The sequence below is a fragment of the Oreochromis niloticus genome, linkage group LG1 (assembly GCF_001858045.2).
Source record: "Oreochromis niloticus isolate F11D_XX linkage group LG1, O_niloticus_UMD_NMBU, whole genome shotgun sequence".
Taxonomy (NCBI): domain Eukaryota; kingdom Metazoa; phylum Chordata; class Actinopteri; order Cichliformes; family Cichlidae; genus Oreochromis; species Oreochromis niloticus.
The window spans coordinates 26,869,305-26,891,124 of NC_031965.2; the positions used below are offsets into that span (position 1 = coordinate 26,869,305).

General features: G+C 37.6%; 3 protein-coding genes across 3 annotated transcripts; 1 reads left to right on the forward strand and 2 right to left on the reverse strand.

The window, feature by feature from the left end:
* Positions 1-10: 10 nt before the first annotated feature.
* LOC100692289 (membrane-spanning 4-domains subfamily A member 15) lies at positions 11-3,429 on the forward strand. Its single transcript, XM_003454464.4, has 7 exons — positions 11-98; positions 765-887; positions 1,047-1,160; positions 1,369-1,425; positions 2,371-2,526; positions 2,902-3,015; positions 3,142-3,429. Exons 2-7 carry the CDS (start codon positions 765-767, stop codon positions 3,187-3,189), a joined length of 612 nt encoding a protein of 203 aa, XP_003454512.1. The 5' UTR covers positions 11-98; the 3' UTR covers positions 3,190-3,429.
* Positions 3,430-3,722: 293 nt separating this feature from the next.
* Positions 3,723-10,798, reverse strand: LOC112846884 (uncharacterized). Its single transcript, XM_025907129.1, has 3 exons — positions 10,703-10,798; positions 9,715-9,854; positions 3,723-9,564 (listed from the first exon to the last, which is right to left on the reverse strand). The coding sequence occupies exons 1-3, from the start codon at positions 10,706-10,708 to the stop codon at positions 6,834-6,836; spliced, it is 2,877 nt and encodes a 958-aa protein (XP_025762914.1). The 5' UTR covers positions 10,709-10,798; the 3' UTR covers positions 3,723-6,833.
* A 1,112-nt stretch (positions 10,799-11,910) lies between these two features.
* ddias (DNA damage-induced apoptosis suppressor) lies at positions 11,911-18,639 on the reverse strand. Its single transcript, XM_005458986.4, has 5 exons — positions 18,267-18,639; positions 17,901-18,062; positions 17,286-17,394; positions 16,510-16,823; positions 11,911-16,258 (listed from the first exon to the last, which is right to left on the reverse strand). Exons 1-5 carry the CDS (start codon positions 18,386-18,388, stop codon positions 14,584-14,586), a joined length of 2,382 nt encoding a protein of 793 aa, XP_005459043.1. The 5' UTR covers positions 18,389-18,639; the 3' UTR covers positions 11,911-14,583.
* Between the last annotated feature and the right edge of the window lie 3,181 nt (positions 18,640-21,820).

Consider the following 21,820-nt stretch of genomic DNA (forward strand, 5'->3'; position numbering starts at 1 on the left):
GATCGTCCAGAGATTACCCATAAACTGCCCCAGATGTGAACCTGATGTGAGAAAAGCTTCCACACTGAACTACAGCTCTGACTGCACAACTGCCTACGGTCTGTTTTTTCTCGTTTACTAGCTTTCTCTTTGCTTGGTAAAAAAACAAAAAAAACAACTTTATTTCGTAGGCAGTCACTTCAAAATGAAGTACAGTTGTAGCCTAAAGCGGACTCAGGCTTTTGGGTGTCGGTGGATTGGTGGAACAGCAGATTTTCGCTTTTTTAATAAAGGGTTTATAGTACAGTGCTTCTGCTTATGTCGTGAATGTGCTTACTGTCTACACTTGCTTAGTTACAGACAACAAGCTGAAGCACCAGGCAGCCAGTCTATTGGACTATTGTTGGTTAGTTGCTAGTAGCTAATCTGTTGCAGACTCCATGCTCTTTCAGCAGCATCTGTAACTTGGATCTCTGGGCTTTGGGGCTTTTCAACAAGCTTAAATGGGCTCCGGGAGCTTTTATCTCCTAAGATAAAACTAAAAATGAATGCCGTAGTGTATAATTATGGTTAAAAGTGAAAAAATATTGTGCTGGCATAAGAAGAAATCCCATTAGCTGCAAACATGCTGCCAGAGCTTCATGGGAACTATGATTTATTTTTCCTGTGTTAAGTTAAGCATTGTTATTTTAGTGTTCAGATAATAAATCTGAGATTTGATACATGCATTTGTTAAGAATTGATTGAGAATAATGATTGCGAACCATTGTGTGTTAATGGGTTAGATGTCTGCTGAGCTCCTTTCTGTGAGTGATCCAGGTGGGAATAATAGAAATCCTCAAGGTGCCTCAGTGGGGGGCACAAAACCTTTACACCACTTCTTAAAGGGACAACCCAAAATTATTGGCGTAAGACACTGACACATACACAAATACCCATGAATGTTTGTTGTTTTGTTTCATTTCAGTATCTTTCCACATTTGAGAAGAACTTGAGGCTTATATTGCCACAGAGAATAAAACATAGCTAACAAAATCATGCTAAAAGTTGTTTATGTTTTCTCCTAGACAATTGTGCTGATCTTGGGTGCATCCTTCTTTATCATATCCGTTGCGATCACGGAAGACTCCCACATGCATATATGGACAGTCATCCCACCAGGCTTCCTGCTGGGGACACTGGTTGGTAGTTCAACAAGGGAATAATAAATAGTGCCTTGGGAAGTTTGACATGACTCAATATTTTTTCTAGCACAACTTAATAAGTATTAAATATTCAGAATTTATATTGCACTTTATGTCAGTGTCAGTGTTTGCTTTCCTGTCACTGTACAACCATCCAACACATGGGATGTGTAATAAATCTGTCTTTCTCTCTTTCTTGTCATAGTTAATCATATGTGGAATTACATACATTTTGGCAGAACACAACACCACCAAGAAAACAGTAAGTTCTACTGAAATATCATGAATGTTATATTATAGCAAAATTATACTAGAACTAGATATTGAACAAGAGAGTTCTTGAAATAAAAGTGTTTATTGATGCCTTAGAATTTAATATTGCATTATCATCAACACTGATTTATAGCTTTATTTGTAGTTTGATTTATAGTTTCACATTGTTAATAGCTTAACAATTATGAATATAAATTACACCTTTACTGCTTCCATAGAAATAAACAGGGTATGTAGTGCTGTAAATGCACTTGATTAATTGAGCATCTCTGTAAAAGTAGATGTTTTGGCAGTTTGCTGGTCTGGAGCATTCAGACACGATGCAACAGTCTTCACTATATGGACATCATATAATTCACCCCAAAGTCAGATCACGCAACAAACAAACTATACTACAGTTCTATGTTAGCATGTTAAATGTTAACTTTTATGACAGTACAACTGGAAAAAGACTTGAACAAGAATAGTTTGTTTGGAAGGGTTTCCATTAGAAAGCCTTTTCACAGCATAACCTTGGACACCAGCAAAGCTACATGAAAGAAACTGGGAATAAAAATACTTGAGGTGCTGCAATGGTCCAGACAAAGTTTAAAACTCAGTCCAGCTGAAATGCTGTGGCTGGACCTTAAGAGAGCTGTGCATAAACAAATGCTTACTAACCTCAATATAATGGGATTTTTTCTTAAGAAGTTGCTCTGAGCATATCATTTGATTGTTGGAGATTTCTCCCTTATGCTAAAGATTCTATAGATTCTTTACCTTACAAAGTGCCTTGAGGTTGTGATTTCTTTTTCACATTTTATTTGAAGTTATTGCTGCTAAAAGTGGTTCTCATGTGTACTCAGTTTTTCACAGAACTGCATAGACTCCAGTGGAAACTTTTTTTTTCACATGACTGTGTATCACCCCCATCTTTGTCTGTTGGTGTCTGCAGGTAACCATTTCGTTATCTCTGAGCATTGTCTCCATACTGGTCGCATGCTGGACTTTAATACACATCCTGCCTGACATAGAAGCATATTCCTACCACCTAGATTACATTTATGATAATGGAAACTTTTCATTTACTGAACCAATGGAAAATTACCAGGTGATTGTTTTATCATATTTCTGTTTTCATGCTGATGGTGCCATCCATTGAAAACATTGACTGCAAATCTAAAGAGAGGTCAAGTTTCATTTAGTCTAGTTGTTATAGTAAGTCATTATATACCATTATACAATGTACAAGCACCCAACTTCCAGCACAGAGTAATTCATTCCAACTCAGCCTCAGGTTTTATGTCTATGTTATTGTTATTGTTATTTACCTATCTTTTGGACAGCATGATGTATTTTGACTGGAGCTTTAAATTAAATTTAATATAAATTATTAAATTCTTAAATGTATTAAATTAAATATAATATAGCGTTAAATGCAATGTAACAGTGTATTTCATTTCTTTAATGTCAAACTTTTTTTTAGCACATGGGAATGGCTTTGGAAGCAATTTTGGTGTTCTACACTTTTGTTGTAGCGATTATTTTCATTGTAATGTCAGCTCTGGCTGGCATTGCCCTGCGATCCACAAAAACCCAGGTAAGAGGACACACTGCAGTCATTGCTTAGTGTTGGGAATGTCCTACGAGGAACTTATCCCCCAATATTTGTTTTAAAAAGTTGCAAAAGGTCAAGTTACGCTAATAATTTTTTCTCCTCCTTTAGGCCATTGTAGTGATGACTACTGCATCGCCTGATTCGTCAGTTGAATAGCAAGCACAAGAGGACTGTCTGAAGTGTGAAAAATTAAGAGAAGAAATATATATACTGTATAAACAAACCCTTTAGTTTTAGTTTGCTAAAGGGACAGACTCAGTACATCGTTTTGAAATTGCATGGTGTATGGCCTAACATAAACTGGATAAATCAATAAGGAACAAATTAATATTCTGTTTCATACAAGTATGGTTCATATTCCATGTCACATGCTAATATTATCCTTAATAAATCAAATTTATTTACAAATTTATTTACTGGGCCAATTTACCTTAATTAATTAGATACTGCCATTTAATTCTGTTGGGGCACCTCCTCAGCTGAGTTTTAGCAGATATTCTGATGGTTCCGTATAAAATTAATACAATTAACTAATTGCATTATTGCATGTGTTGCACCTTTTTTCATATTTCCCTACTAATTTCATTTGTTTGTAATGTGTGCTGATATATGTGTGTTTGTATGTTAGTAAAGAAACAGAAAGGAGATAGAAAGGATGTTTGCAAGAAAGACACACACACACACAAATATTTTTAAGGTATCGTAACATTTTTCATGAAACCTTTTAATGCAGTTAATGTACAATGTTACATTCTTATAATATTAAAGTTAAATGATCTCAAAATTAATTACATCTGTTTTTATCAGAAATGTTTCTCTTTGTCTCACTTTGCAGTTTGACTGTTCCAGTGTTCTTAGATCATCTGGTTGATTTTACCTGGAGACTGCTCATCTCACAGCTAATGTTTCAAAGCCATAGAGCCCAAACTATTACATTAGCATAATGAAAAAAATATTAACAGCAGTCCTTATTAATCATAAGTACACAATTAAATGTCCTACATAGTTTGTTTTTGTAGCATCACAAGTTAATAACCCACCTTTTTAAAAAAAAAAATTCAAATAGGCGGGAACTTCAGAACATGAAAACACAATCTTAGGAACTTAAAGCACCTCTGATAAATTGCATTTCCCTTTTATTTATATATTTATTTACCTATCAAAGGTACCAATAGTTCATACCAGGTGTAAGATACCAAATAATATGACCCTTTTTCACCCTACTGTCCCTAACAGAAATATTTTGGAATAGACCAGACAGAACATGCACAGAACCTCAGAGCTGCCCTTGACTCATGTTTCACACCACTGGCACAAACACTGTGACACCCAACAAGCTGTCCTCTCTTACAGGGAACACTATGTGAGACATATAACTAATACATGTGTAAAAAAGAGAGATTCAGAATCACAACACTAAATGGAATGAAGTCAACATTATGGCAAAGACTTAGTAGACTACTTACTGGCTGAACATGCAAAGTTAATAAGAGCATAGAATATTTCTGTGTCTCCCTCTCTGCATTAGGCTAGACAGCTCTGGTACCTGTGGAAGTGAAAAGCCATGAAAGCAACTTTGGAATATAATGTACCAGCCAGATAGTTGACATGGTAATATCTTTAAATTAAATCTCACACACACAGTGGAAATGTCATGGTTCTGGCTACCTGGTGAATGTGAAGTCATTATTGAGTTTTACTTGGTTTGGTCTCTAATAAAGTCAGTCTGTTTAGATCTGCTTGCTTTTATGTTGCTTTTATTCTACTGTGTACAGTGACCTTGAGTGGTTTGAAAGGCGCTTTCAAATAAAATGTATTATTATTATTATTATTATTATTTAGATACTAAATGATCTACTTTGTGCATGAGATGGTATCTGTCTGTTGTTTGGTGCCAGTAGTATACTTTTAGAGTGTTTTACACTGATATGCGTATGCAATAGCTGCCAGTGCAGTAAACTGCAAGCCGAACAGATAAAGTAGAGGGAAGCTGCAGAATGGTATTATCTGTAGATTTGGCCATTATTTTCACATTGTTATTGTGAAATATCAACTATATAAACATAAAATATTCATTTGTTCTACACTTAGTTTGCAGGGAAATGCCACCTTGTTTTCCAGGTTGCTTCTGTGCCTGCCTGCCAATTGCTTCTGGGTTTCGTACTGATTTGCAAATCAGTCATATCATATATTTAGCTTAAAATAGTAAAAAGGGAATATATCAACTGTTAAAAATTGTATACTTTTAAATTTGATGCCAGCAAATGTTATAATGGGGCAATTTTTTTAAAAATGGTGAAGAATGAAGGAGGGCATGCAAATTTAGGGGTAACAGGAGAATGCTAGGATAGGGTGACATGGAGGAAGACGATGACTAAACAACATGACTGGTTATAAAATGAACAGAAAAAGAGGACACATCTTTCAGAGGAATGGAGGAATTCACAACTCTGTAAGAGACAATTTAAGAACAGTATTTGCTATTTAAGACACAGCTACATATTATCACTGAAAGATACAGAAAATCTGGAAAAATCTGTGTATGCAGAGATATTCACAAAGGCCAATGGTGACATGGCAGCTAAGCAGAACTGCATTTAAAACCAACATTGTTCTGTACTGGAAATAACTGCATAGGCTCAGGAATATTTATGCACAAGATTTGTTGTTGCATTCACAAATGTTAGGGGAAAAAAATGCAAAGATTAAAAAAAGAACATCCCCACATGCACACATGTATATATGAAAAACAAAATCTGCAGTAAAGAGAAGTGGGGCCATGTGGTTTGTTATCAATGCACATTTCAAGGTACTGCATGGTATAGAGGTGTATTAGTGGATTAGTATACAGGTTTTGGAATAAGTCCTCTCATCCAAAGGAATACCCTTGTAAGGAAAGGCTCATTTCAACAAGTGAGTGTCAAAATCACATTGCAACAATTAAAGAGTACTAAAAGAGGTTGGCAAAGTGGCCTGCCAATAGTCCACACCTGTTACCATCCGAAAATTTGGCACAACACATGAAATACAACAAATACAATAAAAGACAGGCTAAAATCTTTCACTAAGGTAAGAATGGAAAACATATTGCCTTTAAAACTTCAGCATTTAGTTACCTCAGCTGCCAAATACTTATACAGGCTTTCTGATATCAGAGATGATGCATCACTGTCAACATGGCCTTGTCTCTCACTCTGCTCTTAATGTGTTGCTGGCATCAAATTCAAAAATGTATTTCATTGGATTCATTCTCTGTTTATGCATTTGATATGGTGCCTTTGCACTATGTTCAGTTAATAGGTTCTTTTATTTAATGGCTGTAGGAAAACTAATTCTCTACACTAAACACATTATGGGAAACAAATCCTACCAGTTTTATTACCTTTGTCAAGGGCGCAAGAACACTTGTTTTTGCTGGTGACAGAAACCAGATATCCCAGGGGTCGAATGAAATGCACAGACTCCAAACAGGAGAGCCCTGCCCTGGTTTGAACCTAGGACGCTCTAGCTGTGAATCAACAGGGTTACCTACTGCTGCATATTAAAGGATTAAGATCCACAACATTTATTTGTCTTTACTTTCTTGGCCTCCTGCTTTTTTGCTTATTTAGAATAGCCTATATTAACTGCATTATAGTGACTAACTTTCAGCTGCAAGTTCCGATTTTAAAAATAGAACATTATGTAAAAAATTCCCTGTCTTACATATATTTGCAAGACACTAAAGAAAACTGTCATCCTAACACACATTATATTATAATGAAAAATGCATTTCAGTTTCCTAGCTTTTCCTCAAAGTCTCAAGTTGATGAGGCAGAGGGCTTTTGAAAATCATTCCCAGGGGTACATCGCTGATGAACACGCATGTGCTCTGTGACACGGTATTGGCGTGAAAAAGTCATAGGGCAGCAGGGGCAGGGGAAGGGCCTTACACCAAGGTGGCTCCGCACATGTCTATTTAGAGAACCTCGCTGGCTAAAGGAACGGTCGCATAGAGAGCACTGGAAAGGGTGGTGAACAGGAGATGACAGATGAGCTGATCTATTGGTTGGCATGCTGGTTGAAAGGCCAGATGCCATGCAAAAAGACACAGAGGGTTGCATGGAGTCTGACACTCCAGGAGGTGAACAGTGTGTCGAGGTAATGGTTTGGTTCTCACCTTCTTTAAGGTTGGAAACTTCAGACACAACGCAAGAATTTTGAATAGTCTCAACAGCTGGACTACTTTGAACAACAGTTTTTCTTTCCTCAGGATTGGTCTTTGCAGCCCAGTGTGTGCCACCCATATCAAATCTCCCAGTTCCAAATTTAGCCCTAGCCGTAACTGTTTTCATGTCAACAGATGCTACAGATGTTTTTTCGTTCCTTTCTGCTCCATCATGTGCCCAGATTCCAGTTTCAAACATATCCCCTTTCTCTTCTGTGCCAGATCGGTGTTTGCAGGATACTAACAGTTCTGCAGGTCTTGTGCTAATATCCAGGAGAAGAAACTGGTCTGTAGTCTCTGTTGAGCTGTAGTGCTGCTTTAGGGGACTCTCAAAGGCACCAAAGTCTTCTTCCTCACTTGAACCATCAGAATCATCAAAGTGGTTTGAGTGGGAGTGTTTGTGATCAGAACCTCCATGTGATAAGTGCACATTCTCTTGCATATCATCATGCTGTAGGCAATGATAACGAAGATGTCCATGATAAGAGTGACCCACAGCACTGTCAACACTGGTGTCAGACATGTTTCTGTCCACAGGCATTGTAAAGATCGAATGTGATTCTGTGATGTCAGTGCCTGAGGTCTTTTCAGTTTGCAGAGATGTAGGGAAGCTATCAGCATGGTATTCTTTGGTTTCCACAGCTGTAGGACTGTAGTTTGGATCATGGCTAGAAGGAGCATTGTTTGCACTTGTGTCAGCTCTGTATATATTTAAGTACCTTTTCTTTGGTTCATAGTTGCAGTGGCTCTCCTGTATATCACTTTCAGCTGGAACTCTACTAGAGTAACTGTGTTCCTCTTTCACCTCTGCCTCTGGACCTAGATTTCCTGTGTTTAAGCCCTCCACAGGATGAGCAATAAGTGGAACTTCAGCTCTCAGATCTCCTGGTTCCGCTGTTGCTGTTGCCAATTTGCTGACATCGTAGGATTCAAAGAAATCCAACTGCTTTTGTTTGGTTGAGAAATCATCAAACGTGAGATCAATTTTATGCTTCAGTTCTTGGCTCCAGTCCTTACTCTGCAGCACTGAATCTTCTCTAAGATTGTGTGTATTTTTCTGAAATGAATCACAATAAGCATGCTGATCATTATTGTTGGTAAAGTGAGATGATCCTCTGCCAACACATTCATTTCCCTGCATTATAAAATGATCTGAATTGCTGTTGTCATAATCAGATCTACCTCCGCTGGATTTGTTACATAAATCTTGTAAAGCACATTGATCTAAATTATCCTTATTATTCAGATTTTCTGTAACAGTGTGTTTTTTATTGTGGCCGTATTCCTGGCTCTGTGCTTGATATTGACGTTTGCATTTAGATGTAGTACCTTCAACAGTGCTGTCATTTTCTATGCTTGCTGAGCGAGAGACTGGAGACCTGCTGGAATTGCTTGAATCCTGGAGGGCTGAATGGAAAGGAGACACAGGAGACACATCTGCCAGCTGGGGGATAGCTGCTCTGCTGCTGTGACAGATGACAGGTACTGCCCCACAATATGAATGTGGGGATGAGGATGAGCTCTTCCTATTTTCAGCTGTCCTCACCAGAGTGTCATCTGTGTACCTTTGCCAGATGCCAGCTGGATTAAGCCGATCGTTTTCCACCTCTTTGTCCACTTTAGACGTGTGATGCACTTCAGCAATGCTAGCGACATTTAGAGTCAAATGCTGTGGCGTTAGATAAGTTGCTTGTCCGGCATGTCCTGCATTTGTGCTCCTTTCAGTTCTTTCAAGTATACCACAGGGGGCACTTGGATTGCTTAAAGTCCTTACATCCCTTCCACTGTAGTGGTCTCTGCTATTTCTACCTGTATCCATTTCTACTTCATCAGTACTGCAATCCATAGCAGCTGAGAGCATCTGACTTTCACTAAATGGTTCCACATTGTTTGAATCCTGATACTGAATATCTCTCTCTGGTGAAGTTGTCATATTTTGTTCACTGAAGTTGTCCGTTTCTTCAGGTTTTCTAAAGGTAAAAATGCTGCATGTTGATGGCATATAAGGGGAGGTGTTCACAGTTGTCCTATAAGAATTCTTTTCAGCTTCAGCAGAAGCCTCTGCGCCATTTGCAGCACAAACCTCAGTCTGCTGTTGAGCCCTCAGAGCGTTTTGTAGTTCATCCATCTGCAGGTAGCAGGCAGCTGTGAGCAGACTATAATACTGTTGCTGGCTGTAACTGTAGGGCAAATCCCCTGTGTAAATATAGTCCAAAAGAGGTGTTAATACAGAGTCAGAGAGACATTTGGCCTGCAGCTCCACCAAAGCGCCAGCAGAGGACAAGACAGATGCCAACACTGGACTAGAGGCTGCCAGCACACATCTGGGGGAACAAAGAGCAGTTTTGTTGTGAGGTCTAAAATGGTGAACATCATGTAAGACATACACTGTTATGATAATCACGATATCATTGGGCAGTTTGATAATATGTATATGTTGGAGTGTTTGTTTGTTATTAGCTTATTTTTCTCACCTGTGTGCAGGGTAAAGTTGACCTGCGTTCTGTCCCGGTCTGAGCACAAGGTCACAAAACTGGCCTTGTTTTCTCTGCAAGTTCAGATAAGCCAACAGTAATGCTGCATGTCTACCAACTTCCTGGGCACAAGGTGCCACCTGGAGAGTACAGAGCAGTCAGTAAAAATAGATTCTCTCTTATTAAAATCAAGTACTAGTACGAACACGTTCATAAATACACTTGGCACAACATTAACCAGGTAACAAAAAAAATAATCAAAATCAGTGCATTGAAGCTAATAAGATGATTCCACTGTCCACGTAATATTACACTTCCTTAATTACCAGGTTTTGTCAGTTTATCACTTGCAGTTTGTCAATGCAAAGAGTAAATAGATCTCATAATTTTGCTCACACTGCCATCAAAAAAGCGTCTTTTTTGCTTCAGATAAACAGGGTTACATTTTTGTATTGATTGGATTTGGATTGTATCACCCATCACTGAACAGTGGCAAGGTTAGGCCACTTTGAACAGAAGGACTAAGCTGTGAGCGCTTCTTGAACATTTCACTATCAAAAGCATATTTTAGTGCTTTCTCTGATGGCTTTATAGATTTTGTCCTAAAATGCACTATCCAAGAGATATTAAAACTTGGTAAGGACATCTATTCTAGTGCTGGTTAAAATCTTTATGTCCCCATTTTTGCCAAATTAAAAAACGTGCACACATGAAGAATATAAAAGCAGACTGCCTTTCTTTTAACTCTATAAGCTGTTAAAATCATAAGACATTTCTTTACAAGGTGTCCCGGATTTATACAACTACTTTAAGCACATAAGAAAAAAATCAGACTTCATATACATACAGCTGTCAATAAATGTGTTTGTTTCTTGTTTATATACAACAAAAATGCTAAAAATCTACTCTGAACTCCAAACTTATACTTGACTATTAAACTTATCAAACATACTATTTCAAATGTACATTAGGAAAAATGATCCCTTACCTCCATATTATGTTGGAAGAAAAATAACAAACCCCGGCTGTCTTGCTTGCAGCGAAATGAAGAAAAGAACTGTGTATGCAGGATATATAGTACCACTTTACTATCTATGCACACTGTCTCATTCGGAAAACAATCACACGCTTTTCATATTGGGAGCATGGCGTGACGTGAATGGACAGGTGCTTATAAGGAGTGCTAGCATCTAACGTCAGAATCTCCATAGCCTCTTTTGGGGAGAGGACTGAGACCAGCCCACGGGCAGCCAACAAGATACCACAGAACTAAAGCAATCAGAACCAATATTTGTATTCACATCAGACAAAAGACAGTGCAAGCTTCTATCAAGTCCCTCATACCCATAACTGAACAGAAGCAGGAACTATTTTAAGGAGCTTTTATTTTTGTTGAGAGGTCAGAGGTCATGGACAGTTATGAAATAGTCTGCAATGAACGTGAACTATGGACATTCAGAGTGCACAGCTGATTTTAATCTGTTATCAAAGCATCAATGACTCTGTTAGCTCTGAGTCTCCACCAGTCTTCTGCTGAAATGGTAAAGTTAGGGAAAAGCATTCGATTTGCACTAAAAAAGAAAAGTGTGACGTATTTAAGTTTTTCTATTTGCTTTGATTCTACAGAGGGGAGCTTCTCCAGTGTCAGGACTATGAGCCAGTCCCCCTCAGCTGACGTTTTGTTGACAACGCCATACTAAGCCATTTCTCCACCCTTCCACACCATGTGCCTGTCACGCCTTTCTAATCTCTTTAGCTCTCTAATATTACAGCCACACCTCCGTCCACAAGGCAGCAGGACATTTAACCTAAAAATTATGCAGTAGCACTACTACTGCATCACAAAGTAAATAATAAAAATAAGTCCAGTGGCACTAAAAAGGTGGTTACAACCCTTAATGTCGCAGGAAGGTCAAGGACTGAAAAATGCTTAGCTGCTATGAAATATTAAAAGTATGAAGAATTAAGTGCATAGTTATTGTATATGCTACAAATTATATTCATTTTTCAAAGTATACCATGCATATAAACCAAATATATATATATATTTACTGTATTTATTTCATCAGTTTCATTAAAACATGTTTATAAAAGTACAAGAAAATGGAAAATGAATATTTTGCCAGGTGTTAAAAATCTCTGCTTTAACATTAGTAGTTTTAGTATTGTAGCGCACTGTGAAGTCATCAATCAGAATCAGAATCAGAAACTTTATTGATCTCTAGGGGTAATTAATTACTTATCAAGTGCCACAATGCAATGTAGGTACAATGAACAGGCAAAGTATCAAGCAAAGTATTGTATCTCATAGTTGGCTAATGGTTGAGGTGCATGACATCACTGTATGATTAATAGTACAACTCCAGCCAGGTGACTCTTAATGCATGACTCTGTGTTTGCGTCTCATGATTTCTGCATCTCACTGCAGCCACATTTTTAAAGAATGTCAAAAAAAAGCATATACATAGTATGAACAAAAACAGAATTTTAATAGTTAATCCATCTGCCCTATATAATAATTGTTTGAATTATGTAACCGTGCCCCTCAGCCCCTAGCACCCCTTTCTCTCTCAGAGTACCACACGTACTTTAAGCTTGGCACACCGCAGCTTTGAATGTTTCCATTCACTGGGTGCTTGGTGACATAGCTCACGTACTGTACTGCTGCATGCAAACGCAGTGTCTCCCTTGCTCACAGACACAGCTGCAGGTTTTGGAACAATGTCATGTTATGGGGCTTTACTCATAAAGCCTCAAAAGGCTAAGGACCAATTTACATGGAAACAAAAACAATCCCATTTATATCGCCTATATTTTATGTAAACTAGTGCAGTAAGTTGCAAATTTCAATACTTGCTAGTCCTGAATCATCACATTTGCATTTCCACATTCATTCAGAATATGAAAACATTCATTTTGTGCTTCCTATTTGCATAAATCATGTAATTACACTTACTGAAACTAAAGGATACATTAGGGTTTTTTTTATTAATGAAGCAGCTAACAACAGATAGCAGAATAACCGCATTGCAGTAGTAGCTGGATGTCACTGTGACCTAATCCAAAAACAGGCACCAAAGCAAAATTTCACAAAGAAATTGTCAAGTACTCATAAAGCTCTGGACACAAAGTACATGGTCTGTTTTTCATCTCTCCACAAGAAGAAGCCTTGTAAAAATACACTGCTCAAATCCTGGAATTCATCCGTGACTGAAAATTTCCCTTAGGCCATTATTAGCTGGCTGTTAACCATGGTTGCTGGAGGACATCAAAGCATAATGTTGAATATGTCGTTTGGCAAGGTTAACAAAAGAAAAACAACAATCAAAACCAACAGGTTCTTTTTTCATTCTGATCTGATAATGGACTTTGATGATTATCACAAACACCAAGAACATCTCAACTAAGCAGCATGGGAGTAAACCAAAAACTGACTTGTTTCCTATAATAATCTCATTTGGCCTGTGCTGCTAGTGGAAAAAAAAAATATAATAAAAGCAGGAGATCCCCGAAAGCAATTTTCTACCATTGCATCAAGTAGATTAACATATAGTGGGATCGTAGGTATCGTCACATGGCCATTACTAACATCATGGTACATGGGATTTAGAGATATTTCAGTCTCAACCACCTGTCTGGCATACCAAGACTTTGTGATACACCCACGCATAATCATTTGCGAAACCAAATGAACAGCGAATTCACATGTCACATGTATTCACATGAGTTTTCCAAAATCAGTTAAGCTGTGCACATATACACTTTTAAGATAACATTTCCTTTTTTAAGTACCAACCAAAGAGGCACGTGCATTCACACACAGACACAATAATGCCGTACCCAGCTGACTACATGCCAATCTTGTTTCTGTAACACATGCAGTACAAGGCTCCAGCTGTTCACTTGTTCCACTTCCAGTTTTACCAATGTAACATCGTCTTCATCTCCCTCTCTCTATTTAGATCACACCCCCAGAACATTGTAGTCATTGCTGCTATTCTTGGCTCTCTGGCATGACACCTTACACACTCATCCCAACATAAACACCCCTCGAAAGGCACAACTGCAGTGTGAACCCAGGAGAACAGTAGGTCTGCTTAGGACTCTGGTGTGATTCAAATTATACTGGAGAGCTTTCAGGATGTGACAGTGTTGTTGGCTTTCGTGGTCTGAAGCATGCATTAAACTAGCTGGGGACCTTTGTTCCATAAATAATCTTTTGTAATAGTATTTAATCTTTATTTATATTGGCATGTATTAATATAAACAAATGAAAACATTAAAAAAATGAATTGTCCTTGAATAGATAGCAATTAAATACCCACTTAATTACATATTAACCTTACAAACATCTTAAAGTAAATAGCTATAATTTTTTATAGGCTTGTGAGCTCAAGCTTTCTAGTCACTTGAGCCTTTAAAAAACAGCCTTAATGTGTTCAAAGAAGACAGTGATGCTTTCAAAAATATGGATCTATAAGTATGTGGACATACAAACACATTCTATACATGTTTCAAAAACCATAGTGGTTGATGAGATTTTTCCCCACCTTAACTGCTGCTAAGCTCAGGTCGTAATAAGACCAGGCAGTGTGGTTGGGAATTGAACATGTTTATATATTTCATTCAATTAAAAGCGCTTTCTAAACAGTGCATAAAAATTTAAAACATGGAATTGAGTTAGACTAAGCATTTGATGAAAAAGGTGAAGGAAGAGAATTTATTACACTTTCAGTCAAAGTGCAAACTTGAAGGTCAAGACAGTATCTCTCTCCTATCTATAGTGTTTAATATGTGAGCCATCTTTTTCTGTTTCACACAGAGTAAAAATAGCAGCAGTAATACTCCAATACAATGCAACACAATGTCTCAGAAAGAGTCAGAGAACAGATCTCTAGAGCAGTCACATGTCTGGCTCCCGTGAATTCCTTCGCTAACTTCTTCACGGCCACGATTTTCTGTCTTTGTCAGCATACACTCTATAGAACCAAAGTTGTTGTTGTTGGCTGTCAGCTTTCTTTTTCGGATTGGCACACTTTGTTGGATTTTACCCACAGGTGTAGGAGGAATAATTGCTTCATTGTCCTCACAATCACACTCTGACACATCAATAAATCTTGTTTTACAGTTGATTGACATGCGGTTTAGAGCCTCTCCCTGCACCCTAAGGTGCTGCAGAGGATGCAGACTGTTTTTATGCTCGACTGGTTTCAAGAATTTTCTTTTGGGGGTAAGTTTGTGGCTGTGCCTGCTGGATGTAGTTCTCCAGACAAAGTTTTCTTTGACAGATTCCGTCTCACTCTGCAAAGCCTGGTGAGCATTACCACAATTCAGTTTATGAACAGAATTGTTTTTACTCTCCATTTCATGTAAATTCGCATTAAAACTTTTTTCATTGACAGGCTGTGAACGGAATTCACCTGTCATACTTTTGTACAAGTCAGCACATGAGTATGATACAACGCCTCCTTTTACTATGGGTGTGGACTGAGAGGGAGGGACAAAGTCAAATTCTTTTGCGTCTTGTGGAATCAAACTCTCCCTGCATTTACTTCTTTTTAATTTCACTTTATCTGGTGTTGATTGTGTCACATTCGCATTTTCATAAATCAGATGATGCTCGTCTGCCTTGGAAAACTGTGAGCAAGCTTCGATGCCATCACCGACGGCTTCTGCATGCATGGTGAACCTCTCTGTTTCAAGATTGATCGTGACTGAGCTACCAAACAGATCTGCTGAACAGTTGTAGGCATCCCCCTCAAGCTGCTCTTCTTCTTCCTTTTGAAAAGACAGTGAACCAGCTGTGTCATCCTCCTGATAACACCCAAGGGAATAAATGTTTCTAGCTTGACTCCTTTTGACAAACAGAACAGGGTTCTTGCATTCTTGGCTGGCTGAATCATGTGAGCCGCATCCATTTGTTGCAGGCGTATTAGTGGCATCCAACAATGCTTGCAAATGCCTGTCTGTTATTTGTGCATTTCTTTGGCAAGAAGATGTTTCACTTATTAAGCTGCTGTTTCCCAGGTTATTTCTTGCTTTTACTTCCTTCCTGTGAACATTCTGAACTTGCTTCATATCTCTATCAGTGTCAAAATCTTTATTGGCTTCACATAAAAACTCTGTCAGACTTTCAGAGAAAGGCAAATAATTCCAAGCCAATGAGCTTGATGAAAATGTTCTGGTGAGCTGTCCAGTAGAAAACTCCTTTTCTTTGGGACTGCATGTTTTCTGACAATACTGGGACGGACTTAAGCAAGTCTTTAGGCTAGGGCTGTTTCCAGCTCCCTTCTCAGATGATGCACTATCATAAAAACTGTGCTGCAATGAGAAAAAAGGTGCCAAGTCATTTGCAGCTTTTTGGTTTTCCTGGCAGCTCCTCTGTGCAAGATATGGTGTTATGCTTTTGTCAGCCTGACTTTTGTCTTCATCTCCACATTCCTGGGTACTGCAGCCTTCTTCCTGCTCTGCTGATGAGGTAACGAGTCCAAGTGATTGCTGCCATGTAGCTGTGGGAGTAAGGGTGCAGTCTCTGTAACGTAATCTAGGAAGGAAACAAAAGCTATTATCAATTATCATTTTTTGTATGTAATAGCACCTCCACCCACATGCTTAGAAGTCAATATCAAGAGCATATGAGAATATGTGTGGTTTTTACTTTGGCTTTCAGAGCCATTTATTGTTATTTTGTAGTCCCTACAAAGGAATAGTACATAAGAGTACATGACTCTCTAGTTTGTAGGGGTTTTTTGGACACAAAATACAGAAGATTGTATCATTTCTTAATTTCATTACCTTTGAAGTGATCGGGGCAAAAGATGAGAGGCAGATAGTGTGGCATCACTAAAGCTGCTAGTTGGAGAATGATCATGAATGAGGAGCAGGGTTGTTGCTGGAAGACTGGTGATTCTGCTGGTATCAGCAGATACAAGTTCAGATTGAAAAGCTTTCTGAAGAAGAATCCGATAATAACTGACCACGGTGCATCCTCCCAGTCCCGTTGCTTTGGGAAGAATCATCTGAGTAGCAACAAACTGTGCTGCATTTTTACTGCTGGAGCTACTTGGAGCAGGTCCTCCAAACCAAAGTGCACTTTCTGCTTCCATCACCTAAACAACACAGATGATACCACAGACAGCTAAGCTCAAAATAAAAAATAAATTAAGCATAATTAGAACACATTTTGGACATATGTTGATCCTATAATTTTATTTTCTTTAATGGTGAACTGAGAAACTAAAATTGTGAAATGTGGAGAGAAGTTTATTATTTAATTGTTGCATAGTTTGTATTGCTTTTCATGTTTCTGTAATCATTTTTATGTTATGTTATGTTAAAGTAACAGCAGGAATAAAAAAAATCTGGACTATTGAGTTTGAGTTAATTTCTGCTGATTTGTGTGACCAGGAAGTCACTGATTTTCAAGTTATATAAAAAGAAAACTAAAAACCTCCAAACAGCAATAGTGACTAAAATGTTGAATGCGTATTTTTAAGTCTTCATATGTATTTGAAGAACTTTTGATCTTGCATATCACATAATACTTTTACACACGTGATTTACGAATGTACCTTTATACCAAAAATGAAATGTCTGCCAATGAAACAGTCCTCGACTGCCTTCACCAGCAATGTGAGTCTTGTAGATTGTTCCACTGGTCTGTCCAAGTTTTCCACCAATCTATAAAAGACACAAAGTCCAAACAGCTCTTCACTTAACCAGCAGAGAAGATGTTCTTCACACGTTGTAGTCATTCAAAACTGACAAAATACCACTAAAATCAAAACAAATAGCATGTATCCACTGTCTCCATATTATTAGGTACACCTGTTAAATTTAATACAATAGCACTGCCATTTCTTTCCTTCTTTTTTTTGGTTAATAGAAACTTGGCAAAAATCTTAAATTCTGACATTTTTGTGGATGGTGGTCCTGGTGTTGTACTGAACTGCAAAGCACTCACTAGTGTTCTAATGTTTTCTCCACTCTCTTATATTCGGAGGGAGGTGTAGTAAACCCTAAGTAACAACAACCTGTACACCAACTCCATCACACACTATGACCTCAACTTATGTGTCCATGGCCTCTGCTTTAACCCAATATATACTCCTTCTAAACCTGGGAAAACATTTTAACAGTTATTCAGTCTTGATAATAAGACCTTGCATTGGGTTCTCTGTACTCACCTTTGTAATTCATTTGCATGAATGCCAAAGAATGGTTTCAAGCTGTTTCCAAATACTGTTATCCCGAATATACGTCCGTCCCGGGCCACCTTCAGTGAGAGACGGTACCTGTAATCCACCTGTTCTCTCAGACACTTGTAACCACACTTGAAGCATCTGCATCTGTGGTGGGTACACAGAGACGATTGGCCAGTATCCATATACTGTCAGGTAACAGAGGTAACATACACTGTATAAAAAATATTTTAATTTTCTAAAAGAAATCCATTCGATTTTAATTGAGACAGTCCTCTCAGCACAGACAGTTTCTAAAGTGATTTTCACAATGCTACCGTTTCTCGGCTACAACTGAGCCTTTGTGTTTACCTCGTAGTGTCCTGCTGGTCAACATCAATCCTGGAGAAACAGCATCTGCAACACGGATAAAACACACAGGGATCTTGCAGAGACAACACCGCACAATCCACCAGTGCCCGTCTATAAGACATTTCAGTCAACTGAGACACGCAGCAGCAGATAGCAGGCTAACCGCTTGTTAATTACCCACTTAATACATGACTGTTTATTTGATCTGTTTTTGTAACCGAAGGATTTGAGCACGAAAAACTATTACAAACGGTACGAAAAACATAGCAAAGCCCGCCAATATCTAACTTTAATGCCGTCATAGCAAACATGCCCTATTTGTGTACAGTTAGCATTTTGTGCTAACTGTACACAAAATGCTACTTCTTCGTGTCTTCATTTCCATGTTGTACGTGAATCAGCTGGAGGATGCACCGCCGCCTACTGTATAAGACGATCACATGAAACTACATTTCTTGATGGATCGACGGTAATTTTAATAAAATAATGTTTTCAACTATTTATGATATGTATTTTATTTAGTTATAGACATATTAGTAAAACAAATCAAATTAATTTCTGTTAGATACATTTTTTGTCTATTATTTTTGTCTAAAATTGGAAGATTTGTCAAACAGAGGGAAGTGCCTGTATTCATTTTTTTCTTCAAATCCAGTCATTTAAGACTTGTTTGGATAACGTGTAAACTGAAGTTATGTCCAGTATGATGATTCAGCAGTGTCTGAAAACAAACTATACTGCTCACTTTTAACATCAAAATGTTCAATGCACAGTGCCTAAAGGGACCAATAAGGGAGCAATTTCTGAGCGTTTGTATTGACAAATAAATGACAGTTTTCCATAAAATCCCATGATGCCACCTAGCCTTTGCATATTATGTCACAATTGGATGTGCATAATCCCCTTCACAAGAAAAAGTACTGAACACTGTGTGACAGACCTGACCGGTTTCAGCGCTTGCATCATTTGTTACAAAGGCAGGAAATTGCCCAACATTTGCAACCATTGTCTTTTTTGTAACCAGTAAGAGAAAACAACAACAAAGATCCTGAGCATAAGAGTTCCAAAATGAATAAATATAAATAACAAATAATGCAGTCAGACTATTTTTATTTCCTTCAATTCTTTTATTTCTTTCAAGGTACACACAGTATACAGTCAAAGTCGTTGTTCACCAGTCAAAATGAGTTTGCTACTTGTTTGCTACTCAAGTAAGTGAAGGTCTTACAGATATATTGCTCTTATACTAGGGTGACAGGAATATATTCACTACATTTGAAGACAGAAAAGCAGTACACTAAAGAACTATCAGCATTAACCTGGAGAATACAAACATGAGTCTGTAATCTAAATGTTTAAGGCCTTTTTAAGGACATGTTTAAGGACTGTGACTAGATTGATGGCTACAGGTGTTTGAAATCCTAACATAAATAATATAAGTAGTTGGAAACACAATAACATAGGGCACACAAATCATAAGCCAGCTGTACATAGTAACATGATGCACCATGATGGCAATTGTAATCGTTGCTCTGCAGTTGAAATGCCGCTCTCGGTTTACCACAAAGGGGCTCTGATCAACACCCCTTTCCATGTGTGAGAATTTGCTACCTGCAACAAATCAGAGCAGAACCAACATAAAACAAAAACACGTAAACAATGCAAATATGTCTAACACACATTATTCATTATATTCAACTGCATTTGAAATAAAAGTAAATAAAAGTGTTGCATATCTCAATCCGTTATTTAAAGTGCAGATGTGTGGTAAAGCACACCATAAATAGACAAATCCCCAATGTCATAATAGACACAGGAGTTATATAGAAAGACACACATTTTGCTTTATTTTAATTTATAATAAAAAAAAATTACGCTAGATTAATTCTCATGTCAGTTTGTGCTTGTTCAAGGCACTGGCTTCTAACTGGAGTTGGTCCACCAGATACTTGACAGTGAATACCAACTGCTCCTTATACTGACAAAGGATATCTTACCCTGCCTTATACTATGTGAATGTGATTTTCACTTTTTAAGTTAGTTACTTAACTACCCTGTGTGCAGAAGTTGGATGGTAATTACTTTTGATTTACCTGCATTCTCTGATGAAGAAACCTCAACTTCTGGTTGAGACATTCAATTTCCTGATACAGACAAAAAGATAATGACCAGGTGTTTGATTTTTTAAAAACTCACTGTAATATTAACCCATTTAATCCCATCGGGAACAACTGTTGCTGTTCTAACCTCCTATGACATAAAAAAAAAATTAAACATATTGTGTGTAGGGGATGTCTAAGGAGTAAATTGCATGCACTTATTTAGCAGGGAAAAATTTGGGATTTAATGGGTTAAGAGATATGATGAAGAGGCTAAAACTCTTCAGTAAGGTTGTGCTATATTTCTCACTGATTTCACTGCTTTTAGAAAGTTTAAATACCTGGGTTAGTTTTTCATTACGCCTGAGTTTGACTTGAGGTAGAAGGTCTTCCAGTCTCTGAATCTATAATTAAAATTGCAATCTAAAATCATTTACAGACAAGTAGCATCTGTTATTAAGTCGTTAATATATTCATTCAGAGATCAGTCGGTGGACTACTGCCAAACCACTAACTGTAGTCTATTTTCGTTAATGAATACTTGCACTTACCCTTCTTTCAATAGTCTGTAGTCTTGTTTTCATAGTCTTATTGATCACAGTCATGGGGATGGTTCTCGGCTTGGGACACACTGAAGTAATATGAAACCGAACAGAAATCAAAAAAGTGCCTTTTTGCTCAGGACTACACATTGTAGTAATCTTTCTTTCTGTATATTTATAGTGATTTAAACAGAGAAGTCAATAATCTTTACTAAACAGGAAATTAATGCCTCTGAGTCTATTTGTAGAATGATTTAGCCATGATAAATTGATTCATGTTTTATATGTTTCATGTGTTTCCCATCCAAAATAAAGGAAAACGAGTCCATTCACTGCTACTATTAAAGTTGTGGTTCCATTGACAGGATATATAGATGTGGATGCTGACCAAGAGTAGTTTTTAGGATATTCCATTTGTGATACCTTCTAAAATTTCTGTATGTTGTTTAAAAAACTGTCCCTTGACAAGAAAATCTAATACTTTATATTCTGTTATTTTTTCTTTTACAGAAAATGAATCATTGCAAATACATTTTCCAGAATAGAGGTGCTGGGAGGGGGATCAACCACATTTAATACAAGGTTTGGTCATAATTCCATTGCCTTTGTATATCCCATAAGCTAAGCTGATCGGCTTTAGTTATTCCATTAACAGGATTATGAAATGTAGAAACATTTACTGACTGTTAAAGATAAACAAATGGATTACCATGCTGAAAGATCTTTGCAACCTCAAGCACATAAGGTCTGTGAAGAAAAATAGATAAGTGCTTGATTATATATTGTCAGTATGCAGTGATTAAGTGTAAAGACTACATACACATGCTTGCTGTTAGCAGGGATGGAGCTGTTCAGAGGGATAAGATGGCCATGATGGTTCCTTATCTATACACAGAGGAAACCTATCAGCTTG